This window comes from Microcaecilia unicolor, chromosome 10 (assembly GCF_901765095.1).
Source record: "Microcaecilia unicolor chromosome 10, aMicUni1.1, whole genome shotgun sequence".
In the NCBI taxonomy this organism is placed as follows: Eukaryota; Metazoa; Chordata; class Amphibia; order Gymnophiona; family Siphonopidae; genus Microcaecilia; species Microcaecilia unicolor.
In genome coordinates, this window is record NC_044040.1 from 189,354,518 (window position 1) to 189,370,933 (window position 16,416).

The window sequence follows — 16,416 nt, forward strand, 5'->3', positions numbered from 1 at the left end:
GTATCATCAGTGTGTAGAATGTAAGCCTATCTCTGGACAACCTTTAGTAGTTCACTTTATGAGAGGTTTGCTTTTGTCAAAGCCCCCTGTCAAACCTCCACCAGTGTCATGGGATCTCATCATCATTCTCACTCAACTGATGAAAGCTCCTTTTCAGCCATTGAATTCCTGCCATCTGAAGTACTTGATCTGGAAGGTCATTTTCTTTGTGGCTGTTACTTCAGCTCGTAGGGTCAGTGAGCTTCAGGCCTTAGTAGTGGGTGCACCTTATACTAAGTTTCATCAAAACAGAGTAGTTCTCCGCGCGCACCCTAAGTTTCTGCTGAAGGCGGTGTTTGAGTCCCATCTGAACCAGTCAATTGTCTTGCTAACATTTTTTCCCAGTCCTCTGGCCCATCGTGGAAAAAGCAGCTTGTACACCTTGTACTGCAAGAGAGCATTGGCCTTTTACATGGAGCGGACGAAGCCCTTCAGACAGTCCGTTCAGTTTGTTTCTTTTGATCCCAACAGGAGGGGAGTCGTCATCGGAAAACGCACAATGTCCAGTTGGCTAGCAGATTGCATTTCCTTGCTTATGCCCAAGCTGGGCTAACTGTAGAGGGCCATGTCAGGCCTGGCAGTGTCTGTGGCTCACTTAGCCTCCATTGAAGAGATTTGCAAGGCTGCAACGTAATCTTCAGTCCTTAAATTCACATCACATTACTGCTTTGAGCAAGATACCCAACTGGGCAGTTAGTGCTGCAGGATCTCAGGTTTAGAATCCAACTCCACCCCCTAGGCCCTTTTTGTTCTGTTTCAGGTTGCATTCTCAGCTAGTTGTATATATTTTCAAGTTAATCTATGTTATGTCCTCCTCGTTGCGAGGTCCAGTTGACCAACCTTTGTTGTTTTGAGTGAGCCTGGATGCTGGGGATACCCCAATTGTGAGTATAATACAGCCTGCTTGTCCTCAGAGAAAGCGAAGATACCTGTAGCGGGTATTCTCCTGAGGACAACAGGCTGATTATTCTCACAAACTCGCCCACCTCCGCATGGAATTTTCTCTTCTTTAACTTTCTTTTTTACTCTTCACTGAACTGAGGAGCGTGGCTGTGCGGTGGGCTGGAAGACACTCGGTGCATGCGCAGTTTGGTTCACTCAGAATGCTGTAGCAAATTTTTTGCTATCTGAAATGCTGGTTCCCGGGCCGGTGTGGCTTGCTGACCGAATTGTGAGAATAATCAGCCTGCTGTCCTCGGAGAATACTTGCTACAGGCAAGTATCTTCGTTATGCAATAAATGAGGTAAACTTGAAAACCTTAAATTGAAACCTAAAACTACCATGATATAATGTATAATGTTATTTCTTAAGTGAAGGTTTGAGGAATTTGATTTTCTCTTACGTTCATTGTTGTGTAATTAAATGGGAGCTCTACTTTTACTGTTTTGAGAGAGAAATTTGCCTGCAGATGGCTGCACATGATCAGTATAGGATTCTCACAATTCAAGTAGTTCTCAGTCTCCACTTGCTGGTAGGAATACATATACTCATTCGTCTTAATTGGTCTGGAGGGACTCTAAAGAAAATTAGCATGTAAGATGTCATTTCACCTTAGACCCCTTATAAACTGAAAACGAAATAAGTTATGTTCTTTCAGTTAAATTAGAACAATTCTCTTACTTTAATGTTCTGTATGTCTAGTTGAATTGAGAAATAAGTCTCAAATACCGTCAAAATTTACTGTCATGCTTTTGAAGAGTCACCATTGTTTCGTCTTTTGATAGGTTGATGAACTAAAATGCGTGCCTGGCAACAGTGCAAAAGTTATCACAGAAGCCACAACTAAAAAGGAAATGCTTGAAAAACACAAAGAAGCGGAAGAAGAAAAGTTAAAGGTTGTGATGGATGGTCTTAAAAAAGAAACGCAAGGGATTCAAGAAGAAAAAGAGGTTAGTGATGTTTCAAGAGTTTTAAAATTTTGTTTTTGGTTATTTTTTTGTAGGCAATGTGGAACAAATTTATAATTTTCCCTTTCACCTCTCCTTACCACATATGGAGAGTGGGGCACATCAGGGAGCTTTTTGGTCATTATATAACTAGTGAAAAAGGCCTGTTTCTGACAGAAATGAAACGGGCGCTAGCAAGGTTTTCCTCGGAGTGTGTATGCTTGAGAGATTGTGTGAGAGAGAGTGAATGTGCGAGTGTGTGTGTGTGACAAGAGAGAGAGTGAGACGGGGTACGAGTGTGTCCGTGAGAGAGAGAGTGTGTGTGAGAATCAGAGTGTGTGCCAGGGGTCCCTCCCTCCCAGTTCCAGGGTCATCCCCCCTCTCCCAGTTCCAGCGTCATCCCCCCTCCCTCCTTAGTTCCAGGGTCATCCCCCCCTTCCTCTGAGTTTCAGGGTCTCCCTACCAGTTCAAGGGTCCCTCCCCCTTCCTCCCAGTTCCACTGTCCTGTCCCCTCCCTTCCTTCCGAGGTGCTTGGGGGGGGGGGGGGGGGGGGAATTGCTATTTGCTGTCAACCTAAGGAGACACTGCTTCTGGCATCCAGCAGCTAAATCCTGTCCTGACCCTCAGGCAGCTGGAGCTCCCTCATACATTGATAGGCAACGGCGGGGCTAACGCAGCCACGGGCACTTACTTGGGTAAACTTTGTATTGTTGACAAATGATCAGAAAATACAGAGTTTAAAATTGCAGTTTCTACCACGTAGAATAATTTTTGAAGCTGTTTTAGTGATATTTTATTTAGATTTCATGATATTCATATGTACAGATGGGAAGCAGCTTTATACGTGTTTCATATGGAAGAAGGAAAAAAAACAGCAATGTGTATCAGCAGCTACTAGGTGTGCTTTGTTTTGAGTGTATGGGAATGACGGGTGTGTTGTGGAGTAGAAACAGAGATTAACCAATGGACTTCCTTACAGTGTAGTTGATTGTAATCGTCCTACAGTATGGCCAGAGTCGGGGAGGAGAGGGAGGGCGGCGGAACGGTGAGCGAGCGGTTGCGGGAGGGTGGGTGAGGGGGACTGGGGTGCAGCAGCGATTTTGCTTGGTTTTGAATGTATGGGAATGACGGCTGCATTGGGGAGTGGAAACGGAGATTCTCCAAGGACAAGCAGGCTGCTTACTGTTACCTATTCTTCTAATAAGCGTAGGTACAATCCTTCCTCTCGCCAGCCTGCTGCCCAGGCTAAAGCCCAGCGCGCTCGTTCTCGTTAACAGCGTGCACCTCCACAGGCCCCTGCAGCTCCCCAGCAAAAGCAAGGGACGGGCTTTTGACTGGCTCCAGCAGAGCATAGCCACAATCAAAGTGTCCGTGCTGGATGATCTGCCGGTCGGAGGAGGTTAAAAGTTTTTCACCTAAGGTGTCCTCTCATAACCTCCGACCAGTGGGTTCTTCAAATAGTCCGGCTAGGATACTCCCTCAATTTGAACTCCAAACCTCCAAATTGCCCACTGGGAGCTCAGTCCTTCAGCTTCCAGCACAAGCAGGTTCTTGCAGAGGAACTCTCCGCCCTTCTCAGCGCCAATGTGGTCGAGTCCGTGCCACTGGGGCAAGAAGGGCTGGGATTCTATTCCAGGTACTTCATTGTGGAAAAGAAAACGGGGGGGGGGGGGGGGGGGGGAATGCGTCCCATCCTAGACCTAAGGGCCCTGAACAAACATCTGGTCCGAGAAAAGTTCAGGATGCTTTCCCTGGGCACCCTTCTCCCCATGATTCAGGAAAACGATTGGCTATGCTCTCTGGACTTAAAGGATGCTTACACTCATATCCCGATACTGCCAGCTCACAGGCAGTATCTTTGATTCCGTCTGGGAACACGGCACTTTCAGTTTTGTGTGCTATCCTTTGGTCTCGCCTCCGCGCCCAGGGTGTTCACAAAGTGCCTGGCTGTCTTAGCGGTATCTCTACGCAGACTGAGAGTGCACGTTTTCCCTTACCTCGACGGTTGTTTAGTGAAGAACACCTCCGAGGCAGGAGCTCTACAGTCCATGCAGATGACTATTCAACTCCTGGAGCTACTAGGGTTTGTGATAAATTATCCAAAGTCCCACCTTCTTCCAGTTCAACAACTCGAATTCATAGGAGCTCTGTTGATTTCTCAGACAGCTCGTGCCTATTTTCCGGAAGCGAGGGCCGACAATCTTCTGTCCCTCGTTTCCTGGGTGCGGGCGTCTCAGCAGATCACAGCTCGGCAGATGTTGGGATTGCTCAGCCACAGGGCCTCCACAGTTCATGTGACTCCCATGGCCCGTCTTCACATGAGATCAGCTCAATGGACCCTAGCTTCCCAGTGGTACCAAGCTGCTGGGGATCTAGAGGATGTAGTCCAGCTGTCCACCAGTTTTCTTCAATCCCTGCAGTGGTGGACAATTCGGTCCAGTTTGACTCTGGGACGTCCCTTCTAAATTCCTCAGCCCCAAAAAGTGCTGACTATGGGATGCGTCTCTCCTGGGGTGGGGAGCTCATGTCGATGGGCTTCACACCCAAGGGAGTTGGTCCCTCCAGGAACAAGGTCTACAGATCAATCTCCTGGAGTTACGAGCGGTCTGGAACGCTCTTAGGGCTTTCAGGGATCGGCTGTCCCACCAAATTATTCAAATTCAGACAGACAACCAGGTTGCCATGTACTACATCAACAAGCAGGGGGGCACCGGATCTCGCCCTCTGTGTCAGGAGGCCATCAGAATGTAGCTTTGGGCTCGCCGATACGGCATGTGTCTTCAGGCCACATATCTGGCAAGCGTAAACAACAGTCTGGCTGACAGGTTGAGCAGGATCATGCAACCTCACGAGTGGTCGCTCAATTCCAAAGTGGTACACGAGATCTTCCAAGCGTGGAGCACCCCCTTGGTGGATCTCTTCTACCCGAGCCAACCACAAGGTCCCTCAGTTCTGTTCCAGGCTTCAGGCCCACGGCAGACTAGCGTCGAATACCTTTCTCTTGGATTGGGGGGGGGAAGGCCTCCTATATGCTTATCCTCCCATACCTTTGGTGGGGAAGACTTTGCTGAAACTCAGGCAAGACCGAGGCACGATGATTCTGATCGCTCCTTTCTGGCCGTGTCAGATCTGGTTCCCTCTTCTTCTGGAGTTGTCCTCTAAAGAACCGTGGAGATTGGAGTGTTTTCCGACCCTCATTACTCAGAATGAGGGGGCGCTTCTGCATCCCAACCTCTGGCGCTCACAGCCTGGATGTTGAGAGCGTAGATTTTGCCGCCTCGGGTCTCTCCAAGGGTGTCTCCCGGGTCTTGCTTCCAGGAAAGATTCCACTAAAAAGAGTTACTTCTTTCTATGGCGGAGGTTTGCCGTCTGGTGTGACAGCAAGGCCCTAGATCCTCGCACTTGTCTGAGTCTGGTCTTAAGACCAACTCTGTAAGAGTTCATCTTAGTGCGATTAGTGCATACCATTACCGTGTGGAAGGTAAGACGATCTCGGGATAGCCTTTAGTTGTTCGCTTCATGAGAGGTTTGCTTTTGTCAAAGCCCCCCATCAAACCTCCTACAGTGTCATGGGATCTCAATGTCGTTCTCACCCAGCTTGATGAAACCTCCTTTTGAGCCACTGGATTCCTGCCATCTGAAGTACTTGACCTGGAAGGTCATTTTCTTGGTGGCAGTTACTTCAGCTCGCAGAGTCAGTGAGCTTCAAGCCATGGTAGCTCATGCTCCTTATACCAAATTTCATCATAACAAGGTAGTCCTCCGTACTCACCCTAGGTTCTTCCCGAAGGTAATGTCGGAGTTCCATCTGAACCAGTCAGTTGTCTTGCCAGCATTCTTTCCCCGTCATACCCGCCCTGCTGAACACCAGCTGCACACATTGTACTGCAAACGAGCATTGGCCTTCTATCTGGAGCGGACACAGCCCCACAGACAGTCCGCCCAATTGTTTGTTTCTTTTGATCCCAACACAAGGGGAGTGGCTGTCGGGAAACGCACCATATCCAATTGGCTAGCAGATTGCATTTCCTTCGCTTATGCCCAGTCTGGGCTGACTCTTGAGGGTCATGTCACGGTTCATAGTGTTAGAGCCATGGCGGCGTCAGTGGCCAACTTGAAGTCAGCCACTATTGAAGAGATTTGCAAGGCTGCGACGTGGTCATCCATCCACACATTCACATCTCATTACTGCCTTCAGCAGGATACCCGACGTGACAGTCGGTTCGGGCAGTCGGTGCTGCAGAATCTGTTCGGGGTTTAGAATCCAACTCCACCCCCCTAGGCCCGTTTTTATTCTGTTCCAGGCTGCAGTCGCAGTTGAATAAGTTTAGGGCAATCTTAGTTATGTCCTTGCCGTTGCGAGACCCAATTGACCCTGTTTGTTGTTTTGAGTGAGCCTGGTTGCTAGGGATACCCCATTCGTGAGAATAAGCAGCCTGCTTGTCCTCTGAGAAAGCGAATGCTACATACCTGTAGAAGGTATTCTCTGAGGACAGCAGGCTGATTGTTCTCACCAACCCGCCCGCCTCCCCCTTTGGAGTTGTCTTCCCTTGTCTATGTCTTTGCTATGTACTGGACTGACGAACACGAGCGCGTTCGGGCAGGAAGACGGTCGCACATGCGCACGCGAGGGGTAGCAAACGCTGTTGCTAATGAAGATCTCCGATCGGAGGGACTGCTGTGGACGTCACCCATTCGTGAGAACAATCAGCCTGCTGTCCTCTGAGAATACCTTCTACAGGTATGCAGCATTCGCTTTAACCAATGGGCTTCCTTGCTTACAGTGTAGTGTCATCATTATGACCCGCCCTCGATGTCATCACGTTTGAGGCGTGGGTGGGGCATAAGTACATAAGTAGTGCCATACTGGGAAAGACCAAAGGTCCATCTAGCCCAGCATCCTGTCACCGACAGTGGCCAATCCAGGTCAAGGGCACCTGGCACGCTCCCCAAACGTAAAAACATTCCAGACAAGTTATACCTAAAAATGCGGAATTTTTCCAAGTCCATTTAATAGCGGTCTATGGACTTGTCCTTTAGGAATCTATCTAACCCCTTTTTAAACTCCGTCAAGCTAACCGCCCGTACCACGTTCTCCGGCAACGAATTCCAGAGTCTAATTACACGTTGGGTGAAGAAAACTTTTCTCCGATTCGTTTTAAATTTACCACACTGTAGCTTCAACTCATGCCCTCTAGTCCTAGTATTTTTGGATAGCGTGAACAGTCGCTTCACATCCACCCGATCCATTCCACTCATTATTTTATATACTTCTATCATATCTCCCCTCAGCCGTCTCTTCTCCAAGCTGAAAAGCCCTAGCCTTCTCAGCCTCTCTTCATAGGAAAGTCGTCCCATCCCCACTATCATTTTCGTCGCCCTTCGCTGTACCTTTTCCAATTCTACTATATCTTTTTTGAGATACGGAGACCAGTACTGAACACAATACTCCAGGTGCGGTCGCACCATGGAGCGATACAACGGCATTATAACATCCGCACACCTGGACTCCATACCCTTCCTAATAACACCCAACATTCTATTCGCTTTCCTAGCCGCAGCAGCACACTGAGCAGAAGGTTTCAGCGTATCATCGACGACGACACCCAGATCCCTTTCTTGATCCGTAACTCCTAACGCGGAACCTTGCAAGACGTAGCTATAATTCGGGTTCCTCTTACCCACATGCATCACTTTGCACTTGTCAACATTGAACTTCATCTGCCACTTGCACGCCCATTCTCCCAGTCTCGCAAGGTCCTCCTGTAATCGTTCACATTCCTCCTGCGACTTGACGACCCTGAATAATTTTGTGTCATCGGCTAATTTAATTTAATTTAATTACCTCACTAGTTATTCCCATCTCTAGGTCATTTATAAATACATTAAAAAGCAACGGACCCAGCACAGACCCCTGCGGGACCCCACTAACTACCCTCCTCCACTGAGAATACTGGCCACGCAATCCTACTCTCTGCTTCCTATCTTTCAACCAGTTCTTAATCCATAATAATACCCTACCTCCGATTCCATGGCTCTGCAATTTCTTCAGGAGTCTTTCGTGCGGCACTTTGTCAAACGCCTTCTGAAAATCCAGATATACAATAACAACCGGCTCCCCATTGTCCACATGTTTGCTTACCCCCTCAAAAAAATGCATTAGATTGGTGAGGCAAGACTTCCCTTCACTAAATCCGTGCTGACTTTGTCTCATCAGTCCATGTTTTTGTATATGCTCTGCAATTTTATTCTTAATAATAGCCTCCACCATCTTGCCCGGCACCGACGTCAGACTCACCGGTCTATAATTTCCCGGATCTCCTCTGGAACCCTTCTTAAAAATCGGAGTAACATTGGCTACCCTCCAGTCTTCCGGTACTACACTCGATTTTAGGGACAGATTGCATATTTCTAACAGTAGCTCCGCAAGTTCATTTTTTAGTTCTATTAATACTCTGGGATGAATACCATCAGGTCCCGGTGATTTACTACTCTTCAGCTTGCTGAACTGACCCATTACATCCTCCAAGGTTACAGAGAATTTGTTTAGTTTCTCCGACTCCCCCGCTTCAAATATTCTTTCCGGCACCGGTGTCCCCCCCAAATCCTCCTCGGTGAAGACCGAAGCAAAGAATTCATTTAATTTCTCCGCTACGGCTTTGTCCTCCTTGATCGCCCCTTTAACACCATTTTCGTCCAGCGGCCCAACCGACTCTTTGGCCGGTTTCCTGTTTTTAACGTATCTAAAAAATTTTTTACTATGTATTTTTGCTTCCAACGCTAATTTCTTCTCAAAGTCCTTTTTTGCCCTCCTTATCTCCGCTTTGCATTTGGCTTGGCATTCCTTATGATCTATCCTGTTACTTTCAGTTGGTTCTCTTCTCCACTTTCTGAAGGATTGTTTTTTGGCTCTAATGTAGAAAAAGCGATCTCAGCCACCTCACTTTTAGAATGTTGGGAAAGAGGCTTCATTAGAACGTTGGAGGTGCGTTTTATATAGAGAGATGGGGCTCCTGTTTCCTCTGTTACAGGGGAAGACTTGGTTTAAGGCTCCTGAGGCTTTGGACACACTTTTAGGATTCCAAAACAAGGAAGTTAGAGATTATTGTGGTGATTTTCAAGTAAAATTAAGTAATTCGACACTACGAAGAAGTATCTCTTTTCTCAGAATTAATTAAAAACTTTTTCTGAGCATGCATGGTTGTTATTGCATGTTGTCAACCCTGTACTGGTACCTCAAGTTTTTCTTTTTGTGCTGTTAAGCCAACCATTAGCTAGTGCTTTCTGAGCCCTGCAACAGGATTCATTTTTCTCTGAAGACAAGCAGGCCTATAATTCTCACGGATGGGTAATTTGCATTGCTGGTCCAGAACTTGTAACAAGCTTAAACATAGTAACATAATAGATGACGGCAGAAAAAGACCTGCACGGTCCATCCAGTCTGCCCAACAAGATAACTCATATTTGCTGCTTTTTGTGTATACCCTACTTTGATTTGTACCTGTGCTCTTCAGGGCACAGACTGTATAAGTCTGCCCCGCACTATCCCCGCCTCCCAACCACCAGCCCCACCTCCCAATCACCGGCTCTGGCACAGGCACAGACCGTATAAGTCTGCCCAGCACTATCCTCACCTCCCCACCACCAGCCCTGCCTCCCAACCACCGGCTCTGGCACAGACTGTACAAGTCTGTCCAGCCCTATCCCCGCCTCCCAACCACCAGCCCCGCCTCCCGATCTTGACTAAGCTCCTGAGGATCCATTCCTTCGGCACAGGATTCCTTTATGCTTATCCCACACATGTTTGAATTCCGTTACCGTTTTCATTTCCACCACCTCCCTCAGGAGGGCATTCCAAGCATCCACTACTCTCTCCGTGAAAAAATACTTCCTGACATTTTTCTTGAGTCTGCCCCCCTTCAATCTCATTTCATGTCCTCTCGTTCTACCACCTTCCCATCTCCGGAAAAGGTTCGTTTGCGGATTAATACCTTTCAAATATTTGAACGTCTGTATCATATCACCCCTGTTTCTCCTTTTCTCCAGAGTATACATGTTTAGTTCAGCAAGTCTCTCCTCATACGTCTTGTAATGCAAATCCCATACCATTCTCGTAGCTTTTCTTTGCACCGCTTCAATTCTTTTTACATCCTTAACAAGATACGGCCTCCAAAACTGAACACAATACTCCAGGTGGGGCCTCACCAACGACTTATACAGGGGCATCAACACCCCCTTTCTTCTGCTGGTCACACCTCTCTTTATACAGCCTAACTACCTTCTAGCTACGGCCACCGCCTTGTCACACTGTTTCGTCGCCTTCAAATCCTCAGATACTATCACCTCAAGATCCCTCTCTCCGTATGTACCTATCAGACTCTCCCCGCCTAACACATCAGTCTCCCGTGGATTTCTACTTCCTAAGTGCATCACTTTGCATTTCTTCACATTGAATTTTAATTGCCAAACCTTAGACCATTCTTCTAGCTTCCGTAGGTCCTTTTTCATGTTTTCCACTCCCTCCGGGGTGTCCACTCTGTTACAGATCTTAGTATCATCCGCAAATAGGCAAACTTTACCTTCTAACCCTTCGGCAATGTCACTCTCAAATATATTGAACAGAATCGGCCCCAGCACCGATCCTTGAGGCACTCCACTACTTACCTTTCGCTCCTCCGAGCAAATTCCATTCACCACCACCCTCTGGCGTCTGTCCGTCAACCAGTTCCTAATCCAGTTCACCACTTTGGGTCCTATCTTCAGCCCATCCAGTTTATTTAAGAGCCTCCTGTGGGGAACCGTGTCAAAAGCTTTGCTGAAATCTAAGTAGATTACGTCCATAGCTCGTCCCTGATTCAATTCTCCTGTCACCCAATCAAAGAACTCAATGAGGTTCGTTTGGCACGATTTCCCTTTGATAAATCCATGTTGTCTCGGATCTTGCAACTTATTGGCTTCCAGGAAATTCACTATCCTTTCCTTCAGCATCGTTTCCATTACTTTTCCAATAACCGAAGTGAGGCTTACCGGCCTGTAGTTTCCAGCTTCTTCCCTATCACCACTTTTGTGAAGAGGGACCACATCCGCCGTTCTCCAATCCCTCGGAACCTCTCCCGTCTCCAAGTATTTATTAAACAAATCTTTAAGAGGACCCGCCAGAACCTCTCTGAGCTCCCTCAATATCCTGGGGTGGATCCCATCCGGTCCCATGGCTTTGTCCACCTTTAGCTTTTCAAGTTGTTCATACACACTCTCTTCCGTGAACGGTGCTCTATCCACTTCAATCTCATTTGTACTTTTTGCAGTCCATCGCGGTCCTTCTCCAGGATTTTCTTCTGTGAAAACAGAACAGAAGTATCTATTTAGCAAATTTGCTTTTTCTTCATCATTATCCACATAGCGGTTTGCAGTATCTTTTAGTCTCACAATTCCCTTTTTAGTCATTCTCCTTTCACTAATATACCTGAAGAAAATTTTGCCACCCCTCCTTACATTTCTAGCCATTTGTTCTTCTGTTTGCGCTTTCGCCAGACGTATCTCTCTCTTGGCTTCTTTCAGTTTCATACATGAGTTTCTTCCTGCTCGCCATGAGATCACAGGACCAGCATTTCTGTTTTCAGCGGTGAGGAAAAGACACGTTCGTTTCCCACTCCTCACAGCTGGTTCTGAATTGGTCTTTGTGTGCTGCCTTCTTTTGTTGTTGTTTTTTTTGTTGTTGTTGTTGTTTTTTGTTAATACCCTTCTGGAGGTTCATCTTATTTTATTCCTTTCCGTATTTTTTAGATTATTTTTGCCTTTTTTTCTATGTTTTTGTTTGATTTACTGTTTTTGCTAGACTGCGTTTAGGCCTAAGCTCTTGTTGGGGTTTTTCCCTTTCTCTTTTTTTGGTGCTCTTCCCTTTTTTTTTTTTTAGCACCTATTATTCGGTTTTTGCCAGTATTGTTTTTCCTTTCATGTCATCAAAGGTTCCCAATGGCTTCAAGCGCTGCACTTGGTTCAATAAGACCGTCTTTGGCAAGGACGCCCATTCTTAGTACGTGATCATACTCCTGCAGACTGTGTTCTCTGTGTTTGTATGAAGAAGAGAGTACAGTTGGCTAGAGGCTCAGAGAGAAGAGTTTTTTGGAGCTATGTCCGAAGCCTGTATGTTTGCATTGGTGTCTTCGGCATCTTGAACATAGCTTTGAGACACTTGGAGTTAGCTGTATATTGAAGCAATGAGAGGAATCGGTGATGTCTCTTTGGCACTGGGGAGCATTGATGCCGGGCATTGGAAGAAGCATCTGTATTGATCCCTCTCAACTCATGATACCGGAAGCTCCAGGGTACCGAAGGTTTCACCACTCCCCTAGAAACTTCGACGTTGGAAGGACAGTTTCTCTTCCTTTCAGGAGCTGCTGATGCCTGGGTCTCTACACAGCCAGGACCAGTCATCCGCTTCAACCCCTGCAGATTCAGCAACCTTCTTCTACACCGGCACCCCAGCCTTTCCTGATGTCGGCCCTTGATGAGCGCCACCGGACCTTCCCCCCTGAGCTGTTGGTGGTGGTCTTGCAGAGTGCATCGGTGTTTGGGGTGCTTGCTGCATTCTCTCTTGGCCATAATCTTTTGGAGAGGTCTATGATGTCACTTGGTGTCGACTTCCACCTGTGTTGGCACACTCTTTGTCAGTGGAGGAAGCTTCGCCAGAGCAGACACCTCAGCGTCTCTCTTGTTCATTGTACCTCTTTGTCGAAGCAGGCTTGGTCTCAGCTCTCCCACAAGGAGATTTTGACTGACCAATGAGCACTCTTGGGGCTCAGAAGAGGTTCCAGAGTACTTCTTGCAGGAGGCATCCGATGTCATCCCATGTGATTCTTCCCCTCTTTTATAAACTGAATGACTGCCATCCCAATTTCTTTGGAAGTGGAGGATGAGCCCAGGGCCAAGATTTTCGAGGTCCTGGACTGTGACAGTCCTGCTCCATGAGATCTTAGTGGACGTTGAAATGAGTTCCCTCTGTCAGTTCCTCTCCTCCCCAACAAGATTGACAGCTTGTAGTAAATTTAAAACAAATAGGAGAAACTTTTCTTCACCCAACGCATATTTAAACTCCGGAATTCGTTGCCGGGGAACGTGGTGAAGGCGTTTGGCTTGGCAGAGTTTAAAAAGGGGCTGGACGGTTTCCTAAAGGACAAGTCCGTAGACCGCTTCTAAATGGACTTGGGAAAAATCCACAATTTCGGGAATAACATGTATAAAATGTTTGTACGTTTGGGTAGCTTGCCAGGTGCCCTTGACCTGGATTGGCCACTGTCGGGGACAGGATGCTGGCCTCGATGGACCTTTGGTCTTTTCCCAGTATGGCATTACTTATGACATATGCTGGATTCAGTCTTCCCCCTTGGATTTTATAAGCTCTAGTTGCCTCCTCATTCCCTGATGCTAGAATCTGTGCTCAAGGGGGCCAGGATTTCTACAGACTGTGCTTTGGTGCCCCCCTGACAGGGAAGCAAGAACCCTGGGTGGAAGATGTATCAGGCCTCCATGCTCATCTCCCTTATCCAGTCAATCCCGATCTACACGAGCCTGTACTTGTGGTCCTTGGTGCACAGTATGCCTGATATAGCAGGTTGTCTCCCACTTGATCAGGCTGACTCTGTTTGCCAGCTGATCAAGCAGCAGAAGCTGTGTTGTAAGTTCTTGGCCATGAACAGCTACTACACTTTTTTTGATGTTGCCTCTAGGATCTCTACCTAGAGTATAGTGATGCGCAGAATCTTATTGCTGTGTGCGTCTGACTTGGACCCGGTGGTCTGAGGTTGGCAGATGCCACATCCTGGCGGGGTTAATCTTTTTTGAGAGAAGTTGAAGGAGTTCGCTGACTGCATCAAGAAACACAGATGCCATAGATTTTCTATCCCGCCAGGCACCTTCTACAACTACCTCCTCATCTAGGTGGTTTGGCAAGTCGAAGAGGAGTACTTATTACTCGCAGAGACGTAGTTACACCATTTTTGCCAGCCTCAACAAGCTCAGCCCCAGTGTGCTCGATCTAGTCAGTAGGATGTGCCTAAGGCCCAGCATAACCGCTGTAAAAGTGTCTGTCCCACACGACTTGCTGATTGGGAAGAAGCTAAACGTTTACAAAGAAAGGTGGCTCCTTGTAACCTCCGACCGATGGGGTCTTCAAATACTCTCTGTTATGCTTTTCAATGGTTATAGAGACCAGCAGATTGCCCACTGAGAGCACATCACTTCAGCTCTCGCATACACAGGTATTTGCAGAGGAACTCTCCATCCTTCTCAAGGGTTGTGCGGCCGAACCCATTCCACCAAGGGAAGAAGGGAAGGGATTCTATTACTGGTATTTTGTTGTTCAAAATAAAACAGGGGGTTGCGTCCCATCTTAGACCTAAGGGGCCTGAACAAATTCCTGGTAAAGAAAAGTTCAGGATGGTTTTCCTGGTCACCTATGAAGAAACAGTGTGTTTTAAGCCTGTAAAATGTATTGGGTATTTTCCTGCCTTAACTATGTCCTGAAGTGGAGTTGTCTTATTTGGCCAGCAGGTGGTGCTTGTTTGTTTCAGAGCTGCTGTTTTTCTTCGTTTAAGCCTTTTGGAAAAGCAGTCTGTAGTATACCTTTATAACTTGTTGACTGGGCTCTGATTGATTGGCTTTTTTTCATTTGGATTGTACTGGATTTTTTTTCCCCCATTTTCAGCCCAGGAGATTAGAGAGGGGAGTCGCCATTGGAAAATGCACAATCTCAAATTGGCTAGCAGATTGCATTTCCTTTGCTTATGTCCAAGCTGGGCTGTCTCTGAAGGGCCATGTCACAGCTCATAATGTCAGAGCCATTTCTTCATCAGTGGCTCACTTAAAAGTCAGCCTCCATTGAAGAGATTTGTAAAGCTGCGACATGGTCCTCAGTCCACACATTCACATCACACTACTGCCTTCAGCAGGATACCCAACTTGACAGTCAATTTGGGAAAGTCGGTGCTGCAGAATTTGTTTGGGGTTTAGAATCCAATTCCACCCACGTAGACCCTTTTTATTCTGTTCCAGGCTGCATTCTCAGTTAGCTTGTATATAGCTTCAAGTTAATCTGTTATTGTCCTCGCTGTCGCGAGGCCCATATGACCAATTTTTATTGTTTTGAGTGAGCCTGGATGCTAGGGATACCCCATCTGTGAGAATAATGCAGCATGCTTGTCGGAGAAAGCTAAGATACTTACCTGTAGCAGGTATTTTCTGAGGACAGCAGGCTGCTTATTCTCAGAAACCCGCCCACCTCGCCTTGAAGTTGTTTCATTGCTTTATACTTGTGGACATAACTGAGGAGCGCGGTTGCGCTGGGGGTGCATAGCAATTTTCTTTTTGCTATGCATTATGCTGATTCCCGGGCCGACGCGGATTGTGAACCCATCTGTGAGAATAATCTGCCTGCTGTCCTTGAATACCTGTTACAGGTAAATATCTTCACTATACCATTTTTACTACTCTGAACACACACTTTTGTGTTTCAACCTTGGTTATTTTTGTATGCAGCGTTTTCATCTCTTTTTATCATTGTGTATATTTTTAAAGATTTGTACCAGTACTCTTCTGTTAATTATTGTTTCTAGTTTGTTTTTATTATGATAAAGGTATGCAAGCAATTACAATCATATTTATACATTGTGTATGACCCCTGAAGCAGATGGGTGTGTCCTGTTGAAACACGGCCCCATGTCGGGTCAAGTACACGAGTTGTGCTCAATAAAGTCTCTTGTATTTTAAAATTGACTGTGAAGACGACTTAGTCCACTCCTACTACTTGGACTTTATCTTGGTTTTTATGTAGGAGTTTTACCTTTGGGTTTGTTTTTATAGCATGTTACAGCCCAGCTCACCTTCCACATTACTTGCAAGCAGTTTTTATTGAATGAGAGTGAAAGACTGGTTATGGGGCAGTTTTAAAATATTTCAGCCTGTGTTGGAAGTTGCATGAGTGCTCAGTGCTTGTATTTGTAACTGCTGACTTTTCTGAGTGAATCATACCTAGTTTTACCTTGAAAAGTTTGCACAAAATGTATTTCTGGTGACCCTGCAGGGGTAAAATAGCATGTGCATGTTTGAAAATTCCTAGGATATATATTCTCTTCCTTTGCAATGTGGCAAAAATTACACATGCTATAGAATTCATATGTACTTCTAGCCATGCCAGGATACGTGATACTGTTCCTTTGCCCTGAACATGTCCATAGGAATGCATTTTTTTATACTGTGGCAAGAATTACATATGCTATGGAATTTGTGTACTTCTGGCCATATTTCAGGTGGTACTACTACTACTATTTAGCATTTCTATAGCACTACAAGGCGTACGCAGCGCTGCACAAACATAGAAGAAAGACAGTCCCTGCTCAAAGAGCTTACAATCTAATAGGTGGTCAGTTTTTAATCAGGTCATTTTATGTACCATTGAAAAACGTAGATAAACCGTCTAGCTAGGTTTAGTAAAGC

At 46.4% G+C, this 16,416-nt stretch overlaps 1 protein-coding gene across 4 annotated transcripts in view; it reads left to right on the forward strand.

Moving 5' to 3' along the window:
* The window catches only part of SMC4 (structural maintenance of chromosomes 4), a 254,015-nt gene that overhangs the window by 137,861 nt on the left and 99,738 nt on the right, over positions 1-16,416 (forward strand). For all 4 annotated transcript variants that reach the window (XM_030216028.1, XM_030216027.1, XM_030216026.1 and 1 more), the window contains one exon: positions 1,765-1,929. In XM_030216028.1, coding sequence (XP_030071888.1) covers positions 1,765-1,929 — 165 coding nt within the window. The remainder of the gene's footprint in view (positions 1-1,764; positions 1,930-16,416) is intronic.